The sequence below is a fragment of the Aedes albopictus genome, chromosome 1 (genome assembly GCF_035046485.1).
Source record: "Aedes albopictus strain Foshan chromosome 1, AalbF5, whole genome shotgun sequence".
Lineage (NCBI taxonomy): Eukaryota > Metazoa > Arthropoda > Insecta > Diptera > Culicidae > Aedes > Aedes albopictus.
The window spans coordinates 150268400-150288781 of NC_085136.1; the positions used below are offsets into that span (position 1 = coordinate 150268400).

The 20382-nt window shown below is 40.1% G+C and overlaps 1 protein-coding gene across 5 annotated transcripts in view; it reads left to right on the forward strand.

Annotated features, from left to right (window-relative positions):
• The window catches only part of LOC109425028 (fasciclin-1), a 622197-nt gene extending 612153 nt beyond the window's left edge, over positions 1-10044 (forward strand). For 3 of the 5 annotated variants that reach the window (XM_029861778.2, XM_029861781.2, XM_062845589.1), the window contains 3 exons: positions 926-1070; positions 1693-1725; positions 6634-10044. In XM_029861778.2, the coding sequence (XP_029717638.2) occupies positions 926-1070; positions 1693-1725; positions 6634-6854 (399 nt within the window). In that variant the 3' untranslated portion in view covers positions 6855-10044. The remainder of the gene's footprint in view (positions 1-925; positions 1071-1692; positions 1726-6633) is intronic. The other 2 variants (XM_062845587.1, XM_029861783.2) reach the window with 1 other exon arrangement.
• Positions 10045-20382: the final 10338 nt, after the last annotated feature.

The following is a 20382-nucleotide window of genomic DNA, read 5'->3' on the forward strand; positions in this document are numbered from 1 at the left end:
AATTCATCCCACAGTTATGAAAGAAAAGATTCGGAATTTTACTTAACAATTGGAGGAAAAAAACAGCAAGAGCTGAGATAGATAACTTTCCCTACAATAATATTTATAAATTAAGTTATTGAACAGGTATGCTAAAATAATAAAATCAACTTTAAATGATGCATAACCTTTAGAGCATTTCAAATTATCAATAATATCGTCCTTGTGGAATGTGGAAACCACCCATCTGTAGCAGAAAATCAGTTTAACTATGTATAATGCTGCTCGAGCCGGAATTTCCTGCCAGAAAAGAAACAAACGTATATTTTCCCAGCCGACGACGAAACGAAGAGCACCGAGGACAATAGAAAGAAAAATGGCATTCAATAAACAAATTGCTACTGGCGGAATAAGTCTTTTTGATTTCCTACAGATAAGGGAGAACTTTGGTCCTCCGGAGGAAAATTCGTCTCAAATGATGAAAACGAATATTGCTGGCCTAACGAGGCGTAATAAAGGACGCTTTTTGTAAGAAGATCAGAGATAAAAAGTAATCTTAAATCGTCCAATTAAATTAGCTTTCTCAATTTTGACAGTCAATTGGTACAATATTAACTCCGCCCAGCTACTTTCTTTATCCAATCTTCAAGCTTTCAATCATTTTATTGAATGTCATCACATCATTAATTTCCACAAGCCTTCGGACATTCTTAGAAAATTACCTGCTAGGGTAGAACTGAACTCGATTCTACTATAAAATCGGTGTAATTCTAAGTTAGTTCGAGCTGTTCCAGATTTTACGTATCAAGCTTATATTTTTTTTTACACATTGTTAATGTCCTTTCTCATGTCTCTAATGATTCTGTTTTTTATCTATCTTTTATATTTTTATACATTAAATCACATACGCGTCGAATGGAATGCCACCGCACTTGCCACACTGCAGTCGAGATCCGTCCTGGAACGTCACCTGGTGGTGGCCGATCGGGTGTTCACCATGATGGACCTGAAAAACATGTCTAACGACTCGCTCATCCTGCCAACGGTCGGACCGCACAATCTACAGATCCGAGTAAAAGAAGAAGACCGGAGTAAGTACATGTTTTTGTATACATATATCTAACCGACTCGTAGATAGTGTAACAGTTTTCCTTTCCGTATCATTTTTCCCTCAAAGTTCATATTCTGTCATTCGGTAGCTATTTGGTTAACCTTGAAATCCTGATTTTCTAGAGCTTTGTTGATTTTTCATTCTTAAGTTCGTCACCAGAAAACGTTTACATGTTGAACGTATACGGATAACAAGACTCAAGAGCATTAAACTGTGACTGTCGACCACCGTCGTAGCTACAAGGCTACAAGTGCTCCTCAGTCTCCAGTGACTCGCCTACATCAAGTTGCAAAGCAGGAAAATGAGATAAATATCCTTCTGTTGGCGAAATAAACATACCAGCTTGATGGCACTGGAGGAAAAGTCAATTACGTAGCTCTCGTCGGCAGATTAATTTGAAATCTGATTTATGTGAACCAAATCATGTTCGTTCGTTTCCCTTTTGTTTGTTGTTGACTCATCCTGTTGGGATCATACCTGCCTTGCATATTAATCTTGTTGTACATGTACATACGTTTTTTATCCTGATGCATATTTCATAACCCGCCGCTAATGTATAGCATCCATTTTCATCAAAACAAATCGCATGACTCTTGGAACAGCCGAAGATGATTATTCGAGTTCACTTCAGTCTGGTGAGTGTCTCCGTTTCGAGGCGCGGTGTATTCTGCCCACTTGTTGCTATTGCACTACACAAAAAATAAAACACCGTTTGTATTTTCCTAAAACACATTTACACGTGAAACAGACACTTACCTGCACAAACACAAGAAACCTTGTTTTTTTCATATTTTAATTAGGATCTTGTTTTATTTGGACAGGTCTACTTTTGGGCACTTATCGCTATAACTAAGTCAATTTTATAGCTAATGACTTAATTTTTGACACACGGTGAGATACGTACAGTACCTACATAAATTCAAATCGATTGGTTTGAACTTGACTTAGTTATATCGGCAAATGCCCAAAATCGGTACACCTGCCCAAATGGTGAAGACCCTACCGGAATTTGGCAGCTGTTCCGAGGAAAATATCACAGTGCTTAGGAAAATGTCGTATGGCCATAGATCAAGGATGGGAACTCACTCAGTGTAATTTACAATCACGTTGTGGAGAGTTGCCTTCGCAGCTCCCTCACGACTTTGGTATGCGGCCCTATTCTATTCGGCAAACTTCTAGACAAATCCACAAGGCAAAAGTCGTCCATACATCGTTTTTGATTGAACGCTTCTGAACTGAGAAAATAGCTAGTGAGTGTTCCCATCCCTATCATAGGTCAAAAAACACCAGAACCCGACTAAAGAAATGATACTTTTTCCGTCTTTCAAAGCTAATGTGGTCCATGCAGCCAGGGATGGGAACACTCACTTGCAACGAGCTACATTCACTTGCTATTTTCTCAGCACAGAAGCGTGCAATCAAGAAGCGATGTATGGGCGACTTTTGCCTTGTGATTTCGTCTCAAACTTTGCCGAACAGAGTAGGGGTCGCACACGAATCCCAAGGTCGTTACAGAGCTATGAAAGCGACTCTCCACGAGGTGAGTGTAATTTACATTCACCTCGTGGAGAGTTGCCTTCGCCGCTCCCTCACGACTTCGGTATGCGTGTGCGACCCCTGCTCTATTCGGCAAAGTTTTAGACGAAATCACAAGGTAAAAGTCGTCCATACATCGTTTCTCGATTGCACGCTTCTGATTTGAGAGAACTGTAAGTGAGTGTAACTCTTTCCAAGTGAGTGTTCCCATGCTTGCATGCAGCCACAGCTGTAAAGGCGTGGCTATTCAGCATGACCATGTTGAGGGTGACGGGTTCGATTCCCGGTCAGTCCAGGAACTTTTCGCAACAGAAATTTCCTTGACTGCCACACGATATCCCTTTCGTGACGAACCAACATAATTGTGCTGTTGAGCAATAACAAGTTTGCATATTGTTTCATCTTTTAAATCTTTGTTCCTTCTAAGAGATGTGAATTATTTTAATAATTGAGCCATTACTTATACTTGCGTGTGCGAAAACAAACTTTTCTTTACGTTGCATGTGAGAATTACCATAGAAAATTAAACAAAAAGTGAGAAAAAACTGTGAAACATGAAAAAGTTTTATCTGTCGCCAATTTTTTATTTCCGCTTTATTCAGTTAGGCAAACTTAGGAATCGTAAGACAAAGAGTAGTTTTTCAAATGGGGAAGAAAAGTATTGTTTTGTTATACAGTCACAAAAGATCTGGAGAGTCAAATTTGAGCAATTTCTATGGAAATTTCACTTTTTTGTGCTCCGTCCCGAAAGGGATATACACATGCAAAATGGTCGTTGGTGGCAAAGGAAGCTCTCAGTTAATAACTGCGGATATGCTTTTTAGCCTGGGATACGGTTTCTGTGAGAAAACATAAAAAATGCAAAAACTCTAGCTCCTGTATACTTTTTGAGTTCCATTTTGGTCTCATATGAACTGTGCAACATTTCAGATCGACCGGGAAAACTACATTTTTTTGTAATTAGGGTCTGGGACCATTTGGGCAGGGGCACCTATTTTGGGCACTTGCTGCTATAACTCAGTCAATTCCAAACCGATTGACTTGAATCGTTGCACATGGCTAGATACTGTGCGTATCTGATCGTGTCTCAAAAATCAAGTCAATCGGTTCAAAATTGACTGAGTTATAGCAGCAAGTGCCCAAAATAGGTGCTCCTGCCCAAGTGGTCCCAGACCCTACGTTGCGAAAGTATTTATTTTTCTGTCTGTGTAAAGGTAACGAAATGGCCTACTTTTTCACACTTGTATAAGTGTGCCGAAAAGTGCTAGTTTTCAGCACTCTTTATATGCCGAAAAGTAGTACTTTTCGGCATTGTTGTTTCTATGGGCAATTTTACACTAGTTTTGCACAGTTTTCATCGTCAACAATCAGTTATTTAATCTGCCGGAAGTTTATCAATCAATGTCCAGGCACGTGCCGCCGGTTACTTTCGATATAATTTCTTCCAAAGCATCTCCTCGATGAAGGAAAGGTGCCAGACTGAACTAGACGGCAACCTGAAAATTTGTGACAGTCACGTTACATGAGTATATCAATAAATAAATAAAAATCGGCCTGTTGGTCTACTGAACAGTTTGCTTGATCGGAAAATTAGCTTATGCATGTGGTCGCCCGCTTATGTGTTTTCTCGGAATGCAAGTGTGTAGCTAGAAAAGATTGTACTCGATGGATGTTTCCCGTAATTACAATAGTAGTTTACGCAACAAGGTGCAGAATGAAGATTTTTACAGCATGAGTCGTACATTTATCCAACGAGTTTGTATGGGAAAGTAGGCCTTTTCCTGCCAGATTTGCGTGAGGTAAAACAGTCTATTACGATGAGAAATTGCAAAAAAATGTTGTATGCATTTCGATTTTTTCAGCACTCGTCGTATTTCTTCAACTCGGCAAGCCTTGTTGGATAAATGTTATACTCGTGCTAAAAATAAAGTCAAAGTGAATTCTGTAGAAAACATCACACGGAATCAGACCTCCGAAGACAGCAAAGCGATGCGACGTTCGTGGAAAAAGTTATTCAGCCTTACCCGATCAGCAGAGCTCTTCACCGTGGAGATCTTTAAAAGTTTCGAGTTATTTATCTATATGTATTATTCTTATTCAGTTCGTGCGTTGCGAGTCAGACAATTTCAAAAAAAAAAATAGAGAATGTCTTCGGAATGTGCATAAGTTTTGTGAGAAGCGTGTATGTCTATAGAACATCTCCAGCTCAACTCACGAACCGCGTAGACGTGACTTTTTTAAATTCAAATGAAATTTAGCTCATGTAAGAGCTTCTATCTGAAAATGGTTATTGGCTTTGCTAAATTCGTTACCTAACTTTTGAAAAGGACGTATGAGTAATATTCACCGCGAATCTATGTTAGATGTCATATAATTTCAATTTTCCAAAACCCCTTCGTCTTTTTAATAATTTTTCTATAAAAAGCCGACTTTAAGCCTTGTCAAGCTGCCCAGGATGATCAAATGCTGCTAACTGTATTTTTTCTCGAATTTTTATTTTTCATCCATTTTAAAACAAGGATAAAACCATTTTTAGGATTTTTATACCAAATATAGATTCTACGTACAAGTTGCAATGAAAAAAATGCATAATTTTCTTTCCTACATACTTTAGCAACATCAAATAGCTCTATTCACTGCAAGATTCAAAATCACATAAAAAGACCTGCGAGCTTAGGCCAAAAATATTAAGAAAATATTTACAAGAGCACGCTAAAAGAATTGAAATTGGTCAAGCAATTAAAAAAATTCGAGTGGTCTCTAATATAATGTTTTCAGTTCATCAAAGAAAATAAAATAAGAAATCTTAAAAAAAAACATTTTCTGCGTGGTTTTGGGAAAAATATTGTTCTACATGTTTTTTTTTCAAAACCAATTTGAAAAAGAATTAAAAAATGAAAACCGGTTGAAAATTGAGAATGTTGTGGCACTTTGGTTAACCTTCACATACCCGACCCCTAACATCACATTTTGAAAATGCTGACATTTCGTCAATTTTCATCCAATTTATTTGAAGTTACACTCAATCGATCATAAATTGGTGCAAGTTTATTACACCCAAGTAGCCATACAATATCCGGAACCATTTCGGAGATATTCCGGGTTGTACTGGGGTCAGGGAGGGTGCCGAAATGGCTAAAAACGGATAGACGGATAGACGGCGGCATAAAATTTGAGAGAGTATCTTGTAGGCAGCGCTCAGTAGTGTGATCGCGCGATAGTTCTCGCAATCCAACTTGTCGCCCTTTTTGTAGATGGGACACACGATACCTTCTATCCATTCCTCCGGTAATACTTCCTCCTCCCAAATCTTGGTAATGACCCAGTGTAGTGCTCTCACCAGTGCTTCTCCACCGTATTTTAGGAGCTCGCTTGGTAGTTGATCTGCTCCAGCGGTTTTGTTGCTTTTCAACCGGCCAACCTCCTCTTCAATCTCTTGGAGGTTAGGGGCCGGAAGTCTTTCGTCCTGTGCACATACTCCTAGATCTGTTACCACGCCACCTTCGGTACTTGCAACGTCGCCATTGAGGTGCTCATCGTAATGCTGCCGCCACCTCTCGACCACCTCACGCTCGCTCGTGAGAATATTTCCGTGATTATCTCGGCACATGTCGGCATCGCCTAGGTAGCTATGGTCAATTTTCAAAACCAGCTATTTTCTAAAGGCACCATGATCATACCTAATGCATTATGGTCAGTGAATCGTGATACTCCCATGCATTTGTTAACTCTGTTCAAGATGCCCAAGTTGATTGGTTAGGTTTTTATATACATTTTCACCACAGTACAGCACATACATCACCAAACAATTCTTCTATATAGGAACATATGATGAATTACACAAACCAACATCTCAACAACAGAAATTTTCGCATATCATAGGCGAATGACAAAACTTACGTTTCACCAAAAAGAAACGTTTATCATGTCATTAGTGTCTTTAGGCGAAGTATTTCATTAAACATGATCCAATAAATGAACCTAACGCAAAATTTCTTCATTCGCAGGATTCTTCATCCAATGGCGGGAAACGAACAAGTGGATTCCCGTTTTTCGGCCCGATGTCGAATGCACGAACGGTGTGATCCACGTCATCGATGCCCCGCTAGTGCGGGATCACGACATCACGACCAGTGGAAGCAGCAGCAACAGCATAGGTAGCTATCTGACAACGGTGGTCATCACATTGGCAAACACGGTTCTACTGATGACTTTGGCTTCCCTCTAAGGACCTGTCCACCAGCCCGGTAGATAGGAGCTTCTCTACTTAGATATTTCAAAGATCGTACCGAAAAACAAAAGACAGCATCGTGTCACCAACTAGCTGCCACAAACGGACAGAGCAAAGTCAAACATTAGAATTAGTGGAATATTTTTGTTCATTTCGTCACATGGTCGGACATGGAACAAAGCCACGACGACGGTGAACAAGGATGCAGCAAAGCAGAAAGAACGTGTTGCAAACCAACATTAGATGATGATGGATTATTTTCTAGCTAGTCACATCTATTCGAAGAAAATCTTGACTGGAAATATTTTCTTTCCATACTTAACACACAGTATGAAACTATGTACACCAAAAGCTCTAACTAAGAAGACACAGTGGACCAAATAGGAACAGTTTAAACCAGATACTTCATGCTTCCAGAAATATTCTCAAGTCCATATCTACAAGAACAGTTACGGGGAGTTACAGGTACGTGTAGTTCATATGGATGAGCCCAAAACATACTTTCACATATTTGACACCTTCGAAACTTCCGTTTCGTCCACTGTGCTTCGCCGAAATGGATAGAAAAATATTTTCCCTCTTGGCGGGATTATTTTTTGCTGTCGGCATTCCTACGTATCTCTCTGGTAGCAGCAGCCCCCAGCCGCAGCATCAGAACGACTTTTATCCGAATGCTGCCGGCAAAGTTGTATTTTCAACCAAGAGCGAGTGGATTATGCTCTTCTACTTGGTTGGTCGTATTTTCGGAATGACCCATTGTTCGTGTGTTTCATTCTCATCACTCCCCGGGAAAGCAGCTCTTAAATATTTCCTTCATAATTAAACTCGACAGCTATGCAATCTCATTAGGCTTTATCAATGACCTGCTTTATGAATGAGTAGATTTTATAACAAAAAAATCAAGTATTTGATAAACGTATTTATTTCAAACTTGAAGCGACGGATCTATCGATTTTTTTATTAATATAATTTTGCATATAGTCAACAATTTCATCATAGAAAATTAAAATAAAACAAACTACTGCCGTTTATATGGAACTCAATCAGACGAACTATGGATGAAACAGGATTTTAAGTACGATAGTTCTTGTAAACTAGAAACAGATAATAAGCAAACAAAATCAATGATCATGCTATCTACATGCATCGATGTGATCATCAGAGGACTTTTAAGCGCTACTGACACGCCAATGACTAGGTTGAACAAAATATTTCAATTGGAAGTCCATTTTATTGTGTAAAAAGACACATATAGGTACTGAATGTTTTTCAATTTCTTCATCGATTTGTTTTATAGTCAACGACAATATATACATTGCTAACATTGACGACACATCTTAAATGCAAATCATTTGTTTGAGATCTAATATTTAAAACTTATTTTGTAATGATGAAAATTAATAATAATGTCGAAAATTATGATTGGTTATTGAAACATCATTCATTTTTAGATTATTATCTGGCATCTCATTTTCGATATTACAAATTTCTTGACTATCTAAGAAGCTTTTAGTTCAAAATGTTGTCAAAAATTGTTAATTATAACTTTCGTACAATCCAATGAAAATTAAAAGTTTATACCAAACGTATCAAACTTCTAAATCTACTGCATCAAGTCTCCACTTATTTCAGCTTGTAGAACATTTGACTTAATCACACAAACACATTCTGCAAATGTAGAAAACCAAACAACAATCGTTGAGTCGCTTATGTCATTACAGCAAAAAATACCGCTTTTTATTTACAATAAGGCAGAGAAACATTAGAAACAATAATAATAACTGATATTATCGAGCTATGGATAAGTATGAGTGAGCAAATGAATGGCAAATACTTCTCATTGGATTATTTTTCAACTCTTTTATTGTTACTTTCAGAAAAAATATGTATTTTCTTAACAATAAAAAATCGTATTTTATTTCTCTCAAAATTAAAAGTTCAAACTAATAATTCCTAATTATTTGATACTAACCTCAATCAGTTGGTGTGCCTTATTGGAGTCAAACAAACGTAAGCATGAAACTTAGAATCAAATTCCTTCGAATCAATCATAAACAAAAAAAAGCTGCCATTCATTTGCTAGAGAACCCACTGTTTGATTAGCGATAATTGTTGGAAGAAAGGAAAAAAAAACGTTGATGTAAGTACGGAGCAAAATTGATGTGACAAATTATTTGTAACCAGAATTTAAGTACACTCATTGCCTTTTCATATGAAGATATTTAAAAATTCAAAGACAAAAAACTAAGTGACATTATTTATAAGCTATTATCGTGGAATCGTAAAGTTTAGACATCGTATATTTTGAAATTAAATATAAATATTTATGCCGTAGCATCCCCTTAAGTGCTGTCAATCTTTCCCTCTAATTGATATTTACTAGATATTTTTTTATTAAAAGTGCTGAATATGTGTAACCGTTTGTGCTAGTTTATGTGAAACATCAACATTTCTTATTGTGGTCAGGAAAGTAATATTTTGAATAGAAATATATTTTATTCGGTGATAATGCTGTATTGAGTGTATATTGTAGCCAACTACTTACGGATAGTGCTGTCATTCTGTTTCGCTATTTTTACACCAAAAACTGCTGATACAAACAAATCATCGGATCGTTCAAAGCGACATATAAGATCTGTATTCTCTCCGCTCTCCATTTACCATTACATTGTCAGTTTTAGAAAACTCATCAAAAACATTCTAGCCAGTATTCATCATAGGACGATTGCGGTACCGGACAATGTATAAATTTCTCGAGCAGATCATCCACTTTATAGTTCAAATAGTGGCATTACACGTTTTAGATAAATAAAAAAAAACATTTAGAAATGATAACCTAACAAAATTGATTGTTAATCCCCCAACTCGATGAAAAAGAACAATAGGAGCTAATATACAAGTACATTTAGAGCAGAACGAATAAAACTGGAATTGCATCAACTACTATAATAGTGACAATGTGGAGAGTACAGGAGTATGATTGTAAATGTAAAATATAAGTCTTTAAGTCCTGACTGCGGGAGCATCGGAATAGTAAATCAGCCGTACAACTATGTAAGGATGTGTGTTGAGAGCCAGATGCGTTTCCTAGCAGGAAATATTCGGAAATATTCCTCTAGGACGATTCGAATCAAATGACGCGATAATAAACTATTCATACAAGCTAAGATTGATATATGAAACCAAATGTTATGACTTAGTCGTTATTTGATAGAACAACAAAAAGAAATTAAGTTCTGGTAAACATGTCAAAAGAAAATAATTCACACAAATTGAGCGATTTTGGAACAGCACAAAAAATTGGCTCATATTTTAAATTGTTACAGACTTACTCAATTTTGGCTTAACCAGCATTCGTACACTATATGACAGGATAGTTGCACGACAAAGATCAACAATTTTGAATTATTACGTTGGAATGTGATAAAAGGTAAGTTACCTAAACCTCTATGCATGGTCCATATAACATGGTTGCCTAACAATAGTTCGAAACAATGTAGTTTCATAAATCATTCAAAACACATATGACAACCAGCTGTACCGAAACGGATAAAATGCAACTGCAACTAAACTACCGCCGTGCCGTGTACTTTTTTTTTCTCTACTATGAAACTATGCATTTCCTATTGTAGTGGCAATTTTCACACGCAACGTGCTTTGCAGAAAAAAATTGGCAACTGTATATCAAAACCGTTTAGTGCTGATGCATATATTTAAATTCGATAGAAACCTTTATTATGCTTTTTATGGCATACTTAAAGAGTTGCCTTGTGAACTTAACAGGTGTTATAACGCGTTGAGGCAGTTAAGAAAACATCCAAAATTCACTAGCCAAATCACTCTCGACATCCAGGTCAGCCAACCTTTCCGCTGTGCTTCGTGTCATATTACAACATGCCCAGTCTCCGTATCTATTGTCAACTTCTGGAGTCTTTGGTTCGCCGTAGAGTGCAGCGAGCTCGTTGTTCATCATACTCTACCATCGTCCTTAGCATGAATCGCTCAAAAACTCCGAGTGCTTGCTGGTTCTCCCCGAGCATGCTACATGTCTCGTGTCCGTAGAGGGGGTGAATCTTTTAACACCACAGCTTCATTTGATCCACTACCTTGAAATTATCCCTGCCTATCGCCATGTTTCTACCCAGACGGACCTGGTCGTTTTCGGTTCCGCCTGTCAGCATGTACCGTGTGTGCACCAGCTTTATATCCCAAGTAATAATTATACTTTTGTGGCAATTCTGAAGTAATTTCTAAGTTAGAATAATAAAACTTAGCAATAAAGCTCTTTGTTCTGCAAATCCAAGATAAAATAGGCATTAAATATCCATACGACTAATCTGGCCCACTCTTCAGGAGACCTTCCAAGGCTGCTTTGAAACTAGTTGTGTTTATGTACTTGAGCTGATGATTGATTATAAGGACTTCATAAAACTTTAACAAGAATAGCTTGAGGCATGTTGATCTTTTAGCTGTCTTTCCCAAAAGTTCTAATAGTGCATAATAAATGAAATCTTTTACCTATGCATTATGCAGATCCGAACTAGTTTTGTTTCACGGATGAAATGTTAATTGAACTGCGAATTCATTTTCATCATATTGAAATGGCTAAAGCATTTAAATATCTGGCAAAGATCATTGATGACAATGAATCACAATTTTCCGTGCCATATCCACTTTTTCGTTGATATGCCACACAAAACATACGAAAATAAAAAATGCCTCAAAAATAATATCAATCATTAATAGGTTTTCTATAACCTAATCGAAAGAGCTCATTTTTCTAAGTATGACGTGATTTTATTGGATTCCAATACCTTTGTTTTGATGGTTAAATTAATAAAACAGTTTTAATTTTTGTGGATAGAATGACAGATCAATCGATAAAATGACAGTCCGACCCGAACAAAAAAAATTCTCCATACAAACTTTAATTGATTGATTGATTTAGCTTTATTTGAGAGACTTTCAGCCCTTGGCTGGTTCGTCTCTTACAAACTTTAAGGACAAGGTATTTGAAGTACAAAGCTCAAATTTTCTAGAGCACCGTTTTTTAGAACCGTTGCACGGATATGGCTGAAAATGCATCATGCTGATTGTTCAGTGGTTGTCAATAGCGTGATGCATTTTCATGCAGATCCGTTCAACGGTTCTAAAAAACAGTGCTCTAGAATTTTTTTTTTCTATCTGTATTAACGAGATTTTTAGCCCTAGGCTAGTTCATCTCGGGACCCACGCTTTACTTCCCTTCCGAAGGAAGAACTCACATTTTGTGAGTTTGTCGGGAGTGGGATTCGATCCCAGGTCCTCGGCGTGATAGTCACGTACTTTAACCATCACATTAGGTCCGCTCCACTCTAGAAAATTTGGGCTATGTACTCCAAATACCTTGTCCTTTTAAATGCATTTTAAAAATAATTCCCGGTGTCCAAAAACTATGAAATTTTGGATTTCGTCTAATTTTTGGGCGAAGAATCCGATTCTGACATAATCCGGATACCCCTAAAGAACCCAATTGTTATTTCCTTCAATCCAAACCACCTCAAAACAATGATGGAACCAAGTTGTCTTGCATGAAATCTACAGCGATGATCTTAAGGCAGATTTGTTCGTCTTAAAGGGAACTTATTCGGTTTATTCAAGAGTAACAGCCTTTGACAATTGTTTGTTTACCTTTTTTAGCTACAATGTTGTTTCTGTACATTTCGCGTACATCCTGCAATTCTGTGGTAGTACCTATTGTTGCGGTAATAGCAATTGAGCACTTTTGCAACTGAAATGTTACCAAAAGGCATTTTTAATAGATGTATTATGCTTAAATCACAGACAAACAGACATATTACTTAGAAGAAAATTGCTTCAAAAACATCGTTTGGCATCTCACTAGCACCCTCTATAATGCTCAATCCGAAGCATTAATTTACAGGTGTTGTTTCCCTGGGCTCGATGTAAAAATTTTGCAGGTGACGACTCCCCCGAGGCGTCATCCATTCGTAAAACATGAATAAACATAGGCGCCAACTTAGGGGGGGCAAGCATGGTTTTGCCCCCCCAATATTTGACGATTTTTTGATTTTCCCATACAAAAAATCAGAAAAACCAGGCTTTGCCCCCTCAATAATTTGACCAAGTTGGCGCGTCTGTGAATAAAGGTTCATGATTGAGTCATTTTATGTAAACATTGATCGGCGTCGCGTTCATTTCTCTCCAAAATAGAGAGGTGACGGTGGCACAACAGCGCCACCATGACACTTGCGAGTACAGTCCGAACCAAACTATATTTTCAAAATGACCGTTAAATCGTGCGATGATTTCGATTTGAGTAGTATGTCTGTTTGTCTGTGCTTAAATTATGAGATTGCACCATTTATGTGCTTAAGATTTACCCAAAAACCTATTTAAAAAAAATATTTTCCTTAATATTTTTGATGCTGTGATCCTATTGTTGCGGTAGTGTTCCTATTGTTGCGGTATCCCATATGATTTCAATGGAATACCGCAACAATAGGAACCAAAATTAAATTTTACCTCCATAATAGGAACAGTGTGCCTATTGTTGTGGCAAGCGATTTATGATCGAAAACAGAGAAAAACGATAGTTTTTATATTTTTCCAAGCAAATTTGGATAGAAAACTGCCGACTAACGTTTTGAAACCCTTCATTAGATGGTACGATCATTGTTTTTTAAATGAATGTACCTAAATATCACAACGATTGGCACACTTACCCTAAATGTAATATTTTTTTTATCCAAAATCGTTTCGCTGCAAAATATATAAGTCGTAGCTTATATTTTTTAACTGTTTTGGTAGACTGGACAATGCTGTATTGATTTTATATTGATTTCGGAATGTTTTAAAACAAGGGTGATAAAAACGAAATGAAAACCGTGATATAATCGAACAGAAAACCGTGAATTTGGGCGAGTAGTGATTAAAACGACTAGTGATAAAACCGAAACGCCACTGTATAGTTTTGTGTATTTTTGCATTAAATATACCGTATTTAGTTCACCACTGGACTGCGCACTGAGTCTCCTTAAGTGCGAAAACGTAAATAAAACTGCGCGATTGCATCAAATCAAATTGATGTCTTCGGCGCACTATTTCTTCGATGTATGCTGAATAAGTGGTCTGAAGACACCAAGTTGATTGGATGCAATCGCGCACTTCTGTTTGCGTTTTCGCACTCGTGAAAACTAGTGCGATCGTCCAGTGGTGAACTAAATGCGCTATAATTAAGTGCAACTTACTAAAATTGCACTATTTAGCATGAGCATGAGAAGAGTCACAGTAATGCCTGGTTTACTTTTTTGTTCAAGGCAAACGAAATCATCTCACTTGCCCCGTCTGAACACGCGATTCATGTGAGTTGAATTCAAGTCATCTGCCAAATGAGCTGAGTTCAATCACAGAGAACAGACATCCAGGCTAGAACAAATTTCATTCGAAATGTTGTGTAAGGATTTGAATCTTTACTTGAGTAAGGTTGCAAACCAATACACGATGACAACACTAACGCCACCAAACACTATATTGCCACAGTCAGTGGTGAATTGAAACATTTGAAGTGGTGAATTAAATTTGTATGGGAAATTAACCGATCGCAGCGCCACGCTATTATTATTATTATTATTTTATTTTAATCCATCTGACTTATGTCTTAATGAATGTGTACTAATCTAACTAGCGACTGCCGGACGTGCTGAAGCAATAATTCTGCTCCGAAACTCTGCTGAAGAAACTCCAAATTCGAATAAGTTAGCCACGTCGTTGAAGGCTCTCACCATGGCGGAAATCGGTTCATAAAAGCCAAATTGTGAACGGTGAAACGGCGTCGCAAGCATCCGGTCAAGTGTCCAACGTTGAATACGTGTAGGAGCGATTAACGGCAACTGTGCCAGAAGGTTTGGACAATCTATATCGCAGTTCAGGATTTTTGCAACAGTCACTGCTTGTTGGATAGTCCGACGACGCTCCAGAGTGTCGAAGCCTACCAAGCCGCAGCGCTCAACGTAGGGCGGGAGATTAGCGCGGTCCCGCCAAGGTAGTAATCGTAGGGCGTAACGTACAAAACGTTTCTGAATCCGTTCGAACCTATCGATCCAGTTTGCTTGGTATGGACTCCAGACAACTGAAGACGTTTCTATGATTGAACGAACCAGCGAGCAGTACAGCGATTTGAGGCAGTGGATATCGGTGAAATCTTTGGTCGTCCTCATAATGAAGCCTAACTGTCGATTGGCGCGATCGATGATCTCTGCGCGGTGGTCGTTGAATGTTAGTTTGGTGTCAAGCAGTATACCCAAGTCTTTCACTTGATTGACGTGCTGAATACTAGTGTCGCCGATTTTATAATCCATGTGGACAGGAGCCGCGGAGCGATGGAATGTTATTACTTGACATTTGCTAATGCTAAGTGTCATGCGGTTTTCCTCACACCATTTAGCAAATATGTCTAGCAAACTCTGCAATCTGACGCAATCCGCCGGGCTTTCGACGACAACGTAGATCTTAAGATCATCGGCGTAAATAAGCCTACAGCCAACACCCAGCAAAGCAGCAACGTCGTTGAAATAGAGTGCGAAGAGAAGAGGCCCGAGGTTACTTCCTTGTGGTACGCCCGAGGAGTTCGTGAACCAAAAGGAGGTATATGATCCAATCTTGACGCAAAGTCTCCTACCACATAAGTAAGATTTTAGCCAACTTACAGTAGCGGTCGAGGCACCCAATTTTGCCAACTTGCACAAGAGAATGCCATGATCGATTTTGTCGAAGGCTGCCTTCAAATCCGTATAAATTGCATCTACCTGTTTTCCGTCTTCCAAATGGTTGATGCAATTAGAAGTAAAAGAAAGCAGGTTGGTCGTTACTGACCTGCCAGGATAAAATCCATGCTGGTCGGTGGAAATATACATTTTTGTTTGGGCAAAAAGGCAATCATTGATAATAGTCTCAAATAATTTTGAGCCAGCGCATAATGACGTAATTCCACGGTAGTTTCGTACATCCCTCTTATCGCCATTTTTGTACACTGGGAACATGAAGGATTTTTTCCACTGCTCAGGAAATTTCTTCTGCTGCAGCGACAGATTGAAAATTCTGCACAGGGGAACAGCGAGGACATCAATACAACTCTTCAAAACAATAGCGGGGATTCTATCGGGTCCAGGAGCGGTGGATGTTTTCAGCCTCTTCACGGCTTTGCGCAGCATTTCATCCGTCACGAACGGCACATCGATGTCGCAAAAACTTTCAGGAACAGCCGAAGCAGCTACTGTAGCATCGTCGGGTGTTGCGCACTCCTCGTTAAAAACGCTGATAAAATGCTTAGCAAAAAGGTTGCACTTTTCTGAAGCACTTGAAGCTACATCATCGTTGGAAAAAATCGTTGCAGGTACACCATCGTTTTGTTTTCGCTTCGAGTTGACGTAGTTCCAGAACCGTTTGGGGTTATGACGCAAGCTGTTCTGCACGTTATCGACATATTGCATATATAAATGACTGTTCAACGATTTGTAAGCATTGCTTGCTGTTTGAAATCGTTGCTTGAAAAGCGGCGTTCGTAGTCTCCGATAGTGGCGCTGACATGCATTTTTCTCGCGCTTTAGCGAGCAAAGTCGTGCATTTCCCCATGGTGGTTTCGCCGGCAATCGCTTTTTAGGCACATTCGAAGACAGCCAATTCGCGATAACATCCGTATAATTCTGCACCGCAACGTCCACATCCGAACAAGTCAAAACTTCAGTCCAATCAATGCGCGCAAGAAAGTTGTTCAGCGAAGCAAAATCGATGCGTTTATAGTTCAACGGAAGCGTATCTTCGTGCTCGAAGAGAGGTTCGCTGTCACCAACGAGTAATGTTATTTCTAACGGAGGGTGCGGGCGATCAATCTTCACCAACGGAACTGCGGCTTCGGCGATGACACAAGATTTAGTGTTAGCAAACACCAAATCCAAGATGTGATTCCAAGGATTCGTCACGAAACAGAACTGATTCAAATTCAGCATAGCCATGTTGTCTAGTAAGCATGCACTCGCCGGACCAACACTGACGGGGTCAGCAGTAATAAAAGACGACTCACTCTGCTTCCACACGAGGTTGGCTTGATTGAAGTCACCACAAACGACAATCAAATCATCGTTGCCCGCAGGTCGAAGACTGTCACATATAGCATCACCGAAGCGTTTCACAAATGGAGGATTGGAACGCAACTCGGGAGGGATATATCCAGCGCAAATAAACAAATAGGAATTTGCAATATGGACACGGGTCAGCACCAATTCGAAGCCTTCTGTAGCACGCCTAATCAATGAAGAGGGCAGCTTGCGATGAACGGCAATGAGGACACCTCCTCCAGACTTCTTTTGACTGTTGGTCGTATCGCGGTCATTCCTGTAGACTACATAGTGTTCGCCAAATAATTGTGCAGACGTTATGGTTGAATCGAGGTTGGTTATTGCCACTTGTGTTGCCGATTTCAAATGGCCGTTAAATTCCTTACACAGTTTCGGAACTGGACTTGGACGTCTGTTCTCTGTGGTTCAATTTAGTTTACTTACGCACCGCACGAGTTGAAGAATGTAAACACTTCTGGGAGACGCGATGGTCCACTGCACGAATTTCTGCTGGCCTGCTTACTCCCACACGAAATTTGACGTTTGAGCGGTGTCGGCACCGCTCAAACGTCAAATTTTGTGTGGGAGTAAGCAGGCCAGCATAAATTCGTGCAGTGGACCATTAGTGAAATCACCGCAAAACAAGAGTCTGTGCACACTGAGATTAAAAAGCAATTGGCTAAACAGGGACAACAAATCGCACTATTATCACCGACGAACCGACGTGACAGCTAGAACAAATAAATTCAAATTTGTTGCCCCCGACGCCATGATGAAAAATAGCCGAACACTACCGCCTCCTCTATAATGGTTCGCGTTTTTTTGATAGCTTGACTCCAAACCCCGTGTATTCATAAGATCATGCGCGAAGTCAAGAAGAACCCGAATGTAACTGTCCGCGAGATTCAGGAAACCCTTCAGTTATCAGTTTCCGGTCGAACTGTTCGTCGCCGTCTCGTAGCACAGGGGTTGAATAGCAAACTTGCCCGGAAGCGCCCATTTATCAGCAAGGCAAACAAAGCCAAACGGCTTAAGTTTGCTAAGGAGCATGCTGATAAGCCCCTAGAGTTCTGGAAAACGGTTCTCTGGACGGACGAATCAAAATTCAAGCTGTTTAACCGAAAGCGGCGGGTTCGTGTTTGGTGCAGATCGGGAGAGGAGCTTCAGGAGCGCCACATCCAAGGCACGATGAAGCATGGAGGAGGAAATGTAATGGTGTGGGGATGTTTTTCGTGGAGTGGAGTGGGTAGTCTCGTGAAAATCGACGGGATAATGACGGCGGATTCCTACATCAACATCCTGCGAGAAAATCTGGAGGTTTCGCTGCTCCAGACGGGCCTTGAAGAGAAGTTCGTATTCCAGCAGGACAACGACCCGAAGCATACTGCCAAGAAGACCAAGTCTTTCTTCCGGTCTTGTCGGATCAAACCGCTGGAATGGCCTCCACAAAGCCCGGACCTCAATCCCATCGAGAATTTGTGGGCGATTCTCGATGCCAGGGTTGACAAAACTGATGTTACCAATAAAAATAACTATTTTGAAGCACTGGAGCGCGCCGGGGAAGAACTATATCCACAGCACCTAAAAAACCTGGTCGAGAGCATGCCGAAGCGCCTGCAGGAGGTCCTGAAGGCCAGAGGAGTACACATCAATTTTTTTTTTTTTTATCTGTATTAACGAGATTTTTAGCCCAAGGCTAGTTCATCTCGGGACCCACGCTTTACTTCCCTTCCGAAGGAAGAACCCACATTTTGTGAGTTTGTCGGGAGTGGGATTCGATCCCAGGTCCTCGGCGTGATAGTCAAGTGTTCTAACCATTACACCAGGTCCGCTCCACTCATCAATTATTGAAAAGCTTTTGTTTTACTTTAATTTATGTTTTCTGTAGCCTAAATGAAATGGACACTTTTTTGTCTCTGTTTTTTTTTTTCAACACAAATTGATTTTTTTCTTTAAGTAAAACTCCTTTTTTTCGGTATTCCATAAGTGAAACTTAAAAAGAATATAAAAAATAGATAATAAAAAAAACTACAGTGTGTTTACTTTATTTTGAACCAAGTAAATGAGAGAAATTGAATAAACGATGAGGTGGGCACATTATTTTGCCTATCAGTGTAGGAAGAGGTTCGCGTCTGCGCTGATTTGACAGAAGCGTTCGCTCGCTTCGCTGGTTGACCGTCAAATTGAGGGGGGGGGGGGGGGTGGGGACAGTTTTGAATCACCACTGTCACGTCGGTTCGTCGGTGCTATTATCGAACGCATTAATCCTTTGACTCAGACTAGAGAAGCTGTCAACTTCTTCCGTCAATCGCTCACGCAACCACCTTCGAAAAGACGCCGCGATGATGAAGCAGCTACGAATCAGCAACTTCTTGGCGGTACTAAAACCGTCACCGATTCCAGCGTAGTCACCGTTCCTGAACCCGTCGAGCTGCTTTGGATCTACCTTTCTCGTATCCATCCAAGCGTTGAACGGGATGCGGTAGAAAAAATGGTGAAGGATTGTCTACCGAGCGTAGATTCAGTCAAAGTCATTCCGCTAATACGGCAAGGAGCCGACACGAGTCCTTTGAGTTTTATCTCCTACAAAGTTGGAGTCGACCCAAAATTCCGTGAATCGGCGTTGAATACAGACACCTGACCAAAGGATATTCAGTTCCGTGAGTTCGAGGACCGTTCTGCAAAAAACTTGTGGCTACCTCGTCCAAATACACCCACAATCGTGGCTTCCGACGAAGTTTTCTTATCGCCGGCTTCGATTCCCGCTCCTGCCATGGACCTGACATGTTAAGGGTAAGTAATCTCTGTCACAACTCGTTTATCGTAGCTCCGCTTTGTGATATGCAATCCAGAACCGACGTACCGATTACGGAACCCAGACGCATCGTAGAAAGATTCTTGGAAGCCCCAGATCGCCACAATTCAGTCCCGCCTCCCGCTGCCTTCGCTCATCACAGTCGTCTGGGTCCTGATTTTGGTGGTAGAGAAGGGGTCTTCCATCAAGCTTGCCTTCAATCCAAGTATTTCGTCGTGTGATGAGTTCTCCCCCACCCAGATTGACTCATGTCCAGCCTACAACGACACGCCGGCGACGTCTTCTAATCATCCCATGACGCTGGAGAATTCTTCACCAGGACGCACCATAGAAAGCATATTCTGAGCCCCTAGTTCCTCATACTCAGTCGCGCCTACCGCAGCCAGCGTTCATCGGAGTCGTCCTGGTCCTGAGTGTAGAGGTGGATTGGGGGTCTCCCAACTTGCTATGGAAGGCGAGTATAATTGTTATCGCCAAGATTCGCCACCTAATGCCGATTCGAATTCCAGCACCTCAGATTCACACTTAACATCTGCTCGATCGCCTGGAATAAATGGAAGTAACTGGTTTTCCATCAAGCAACCTTGATGTCATC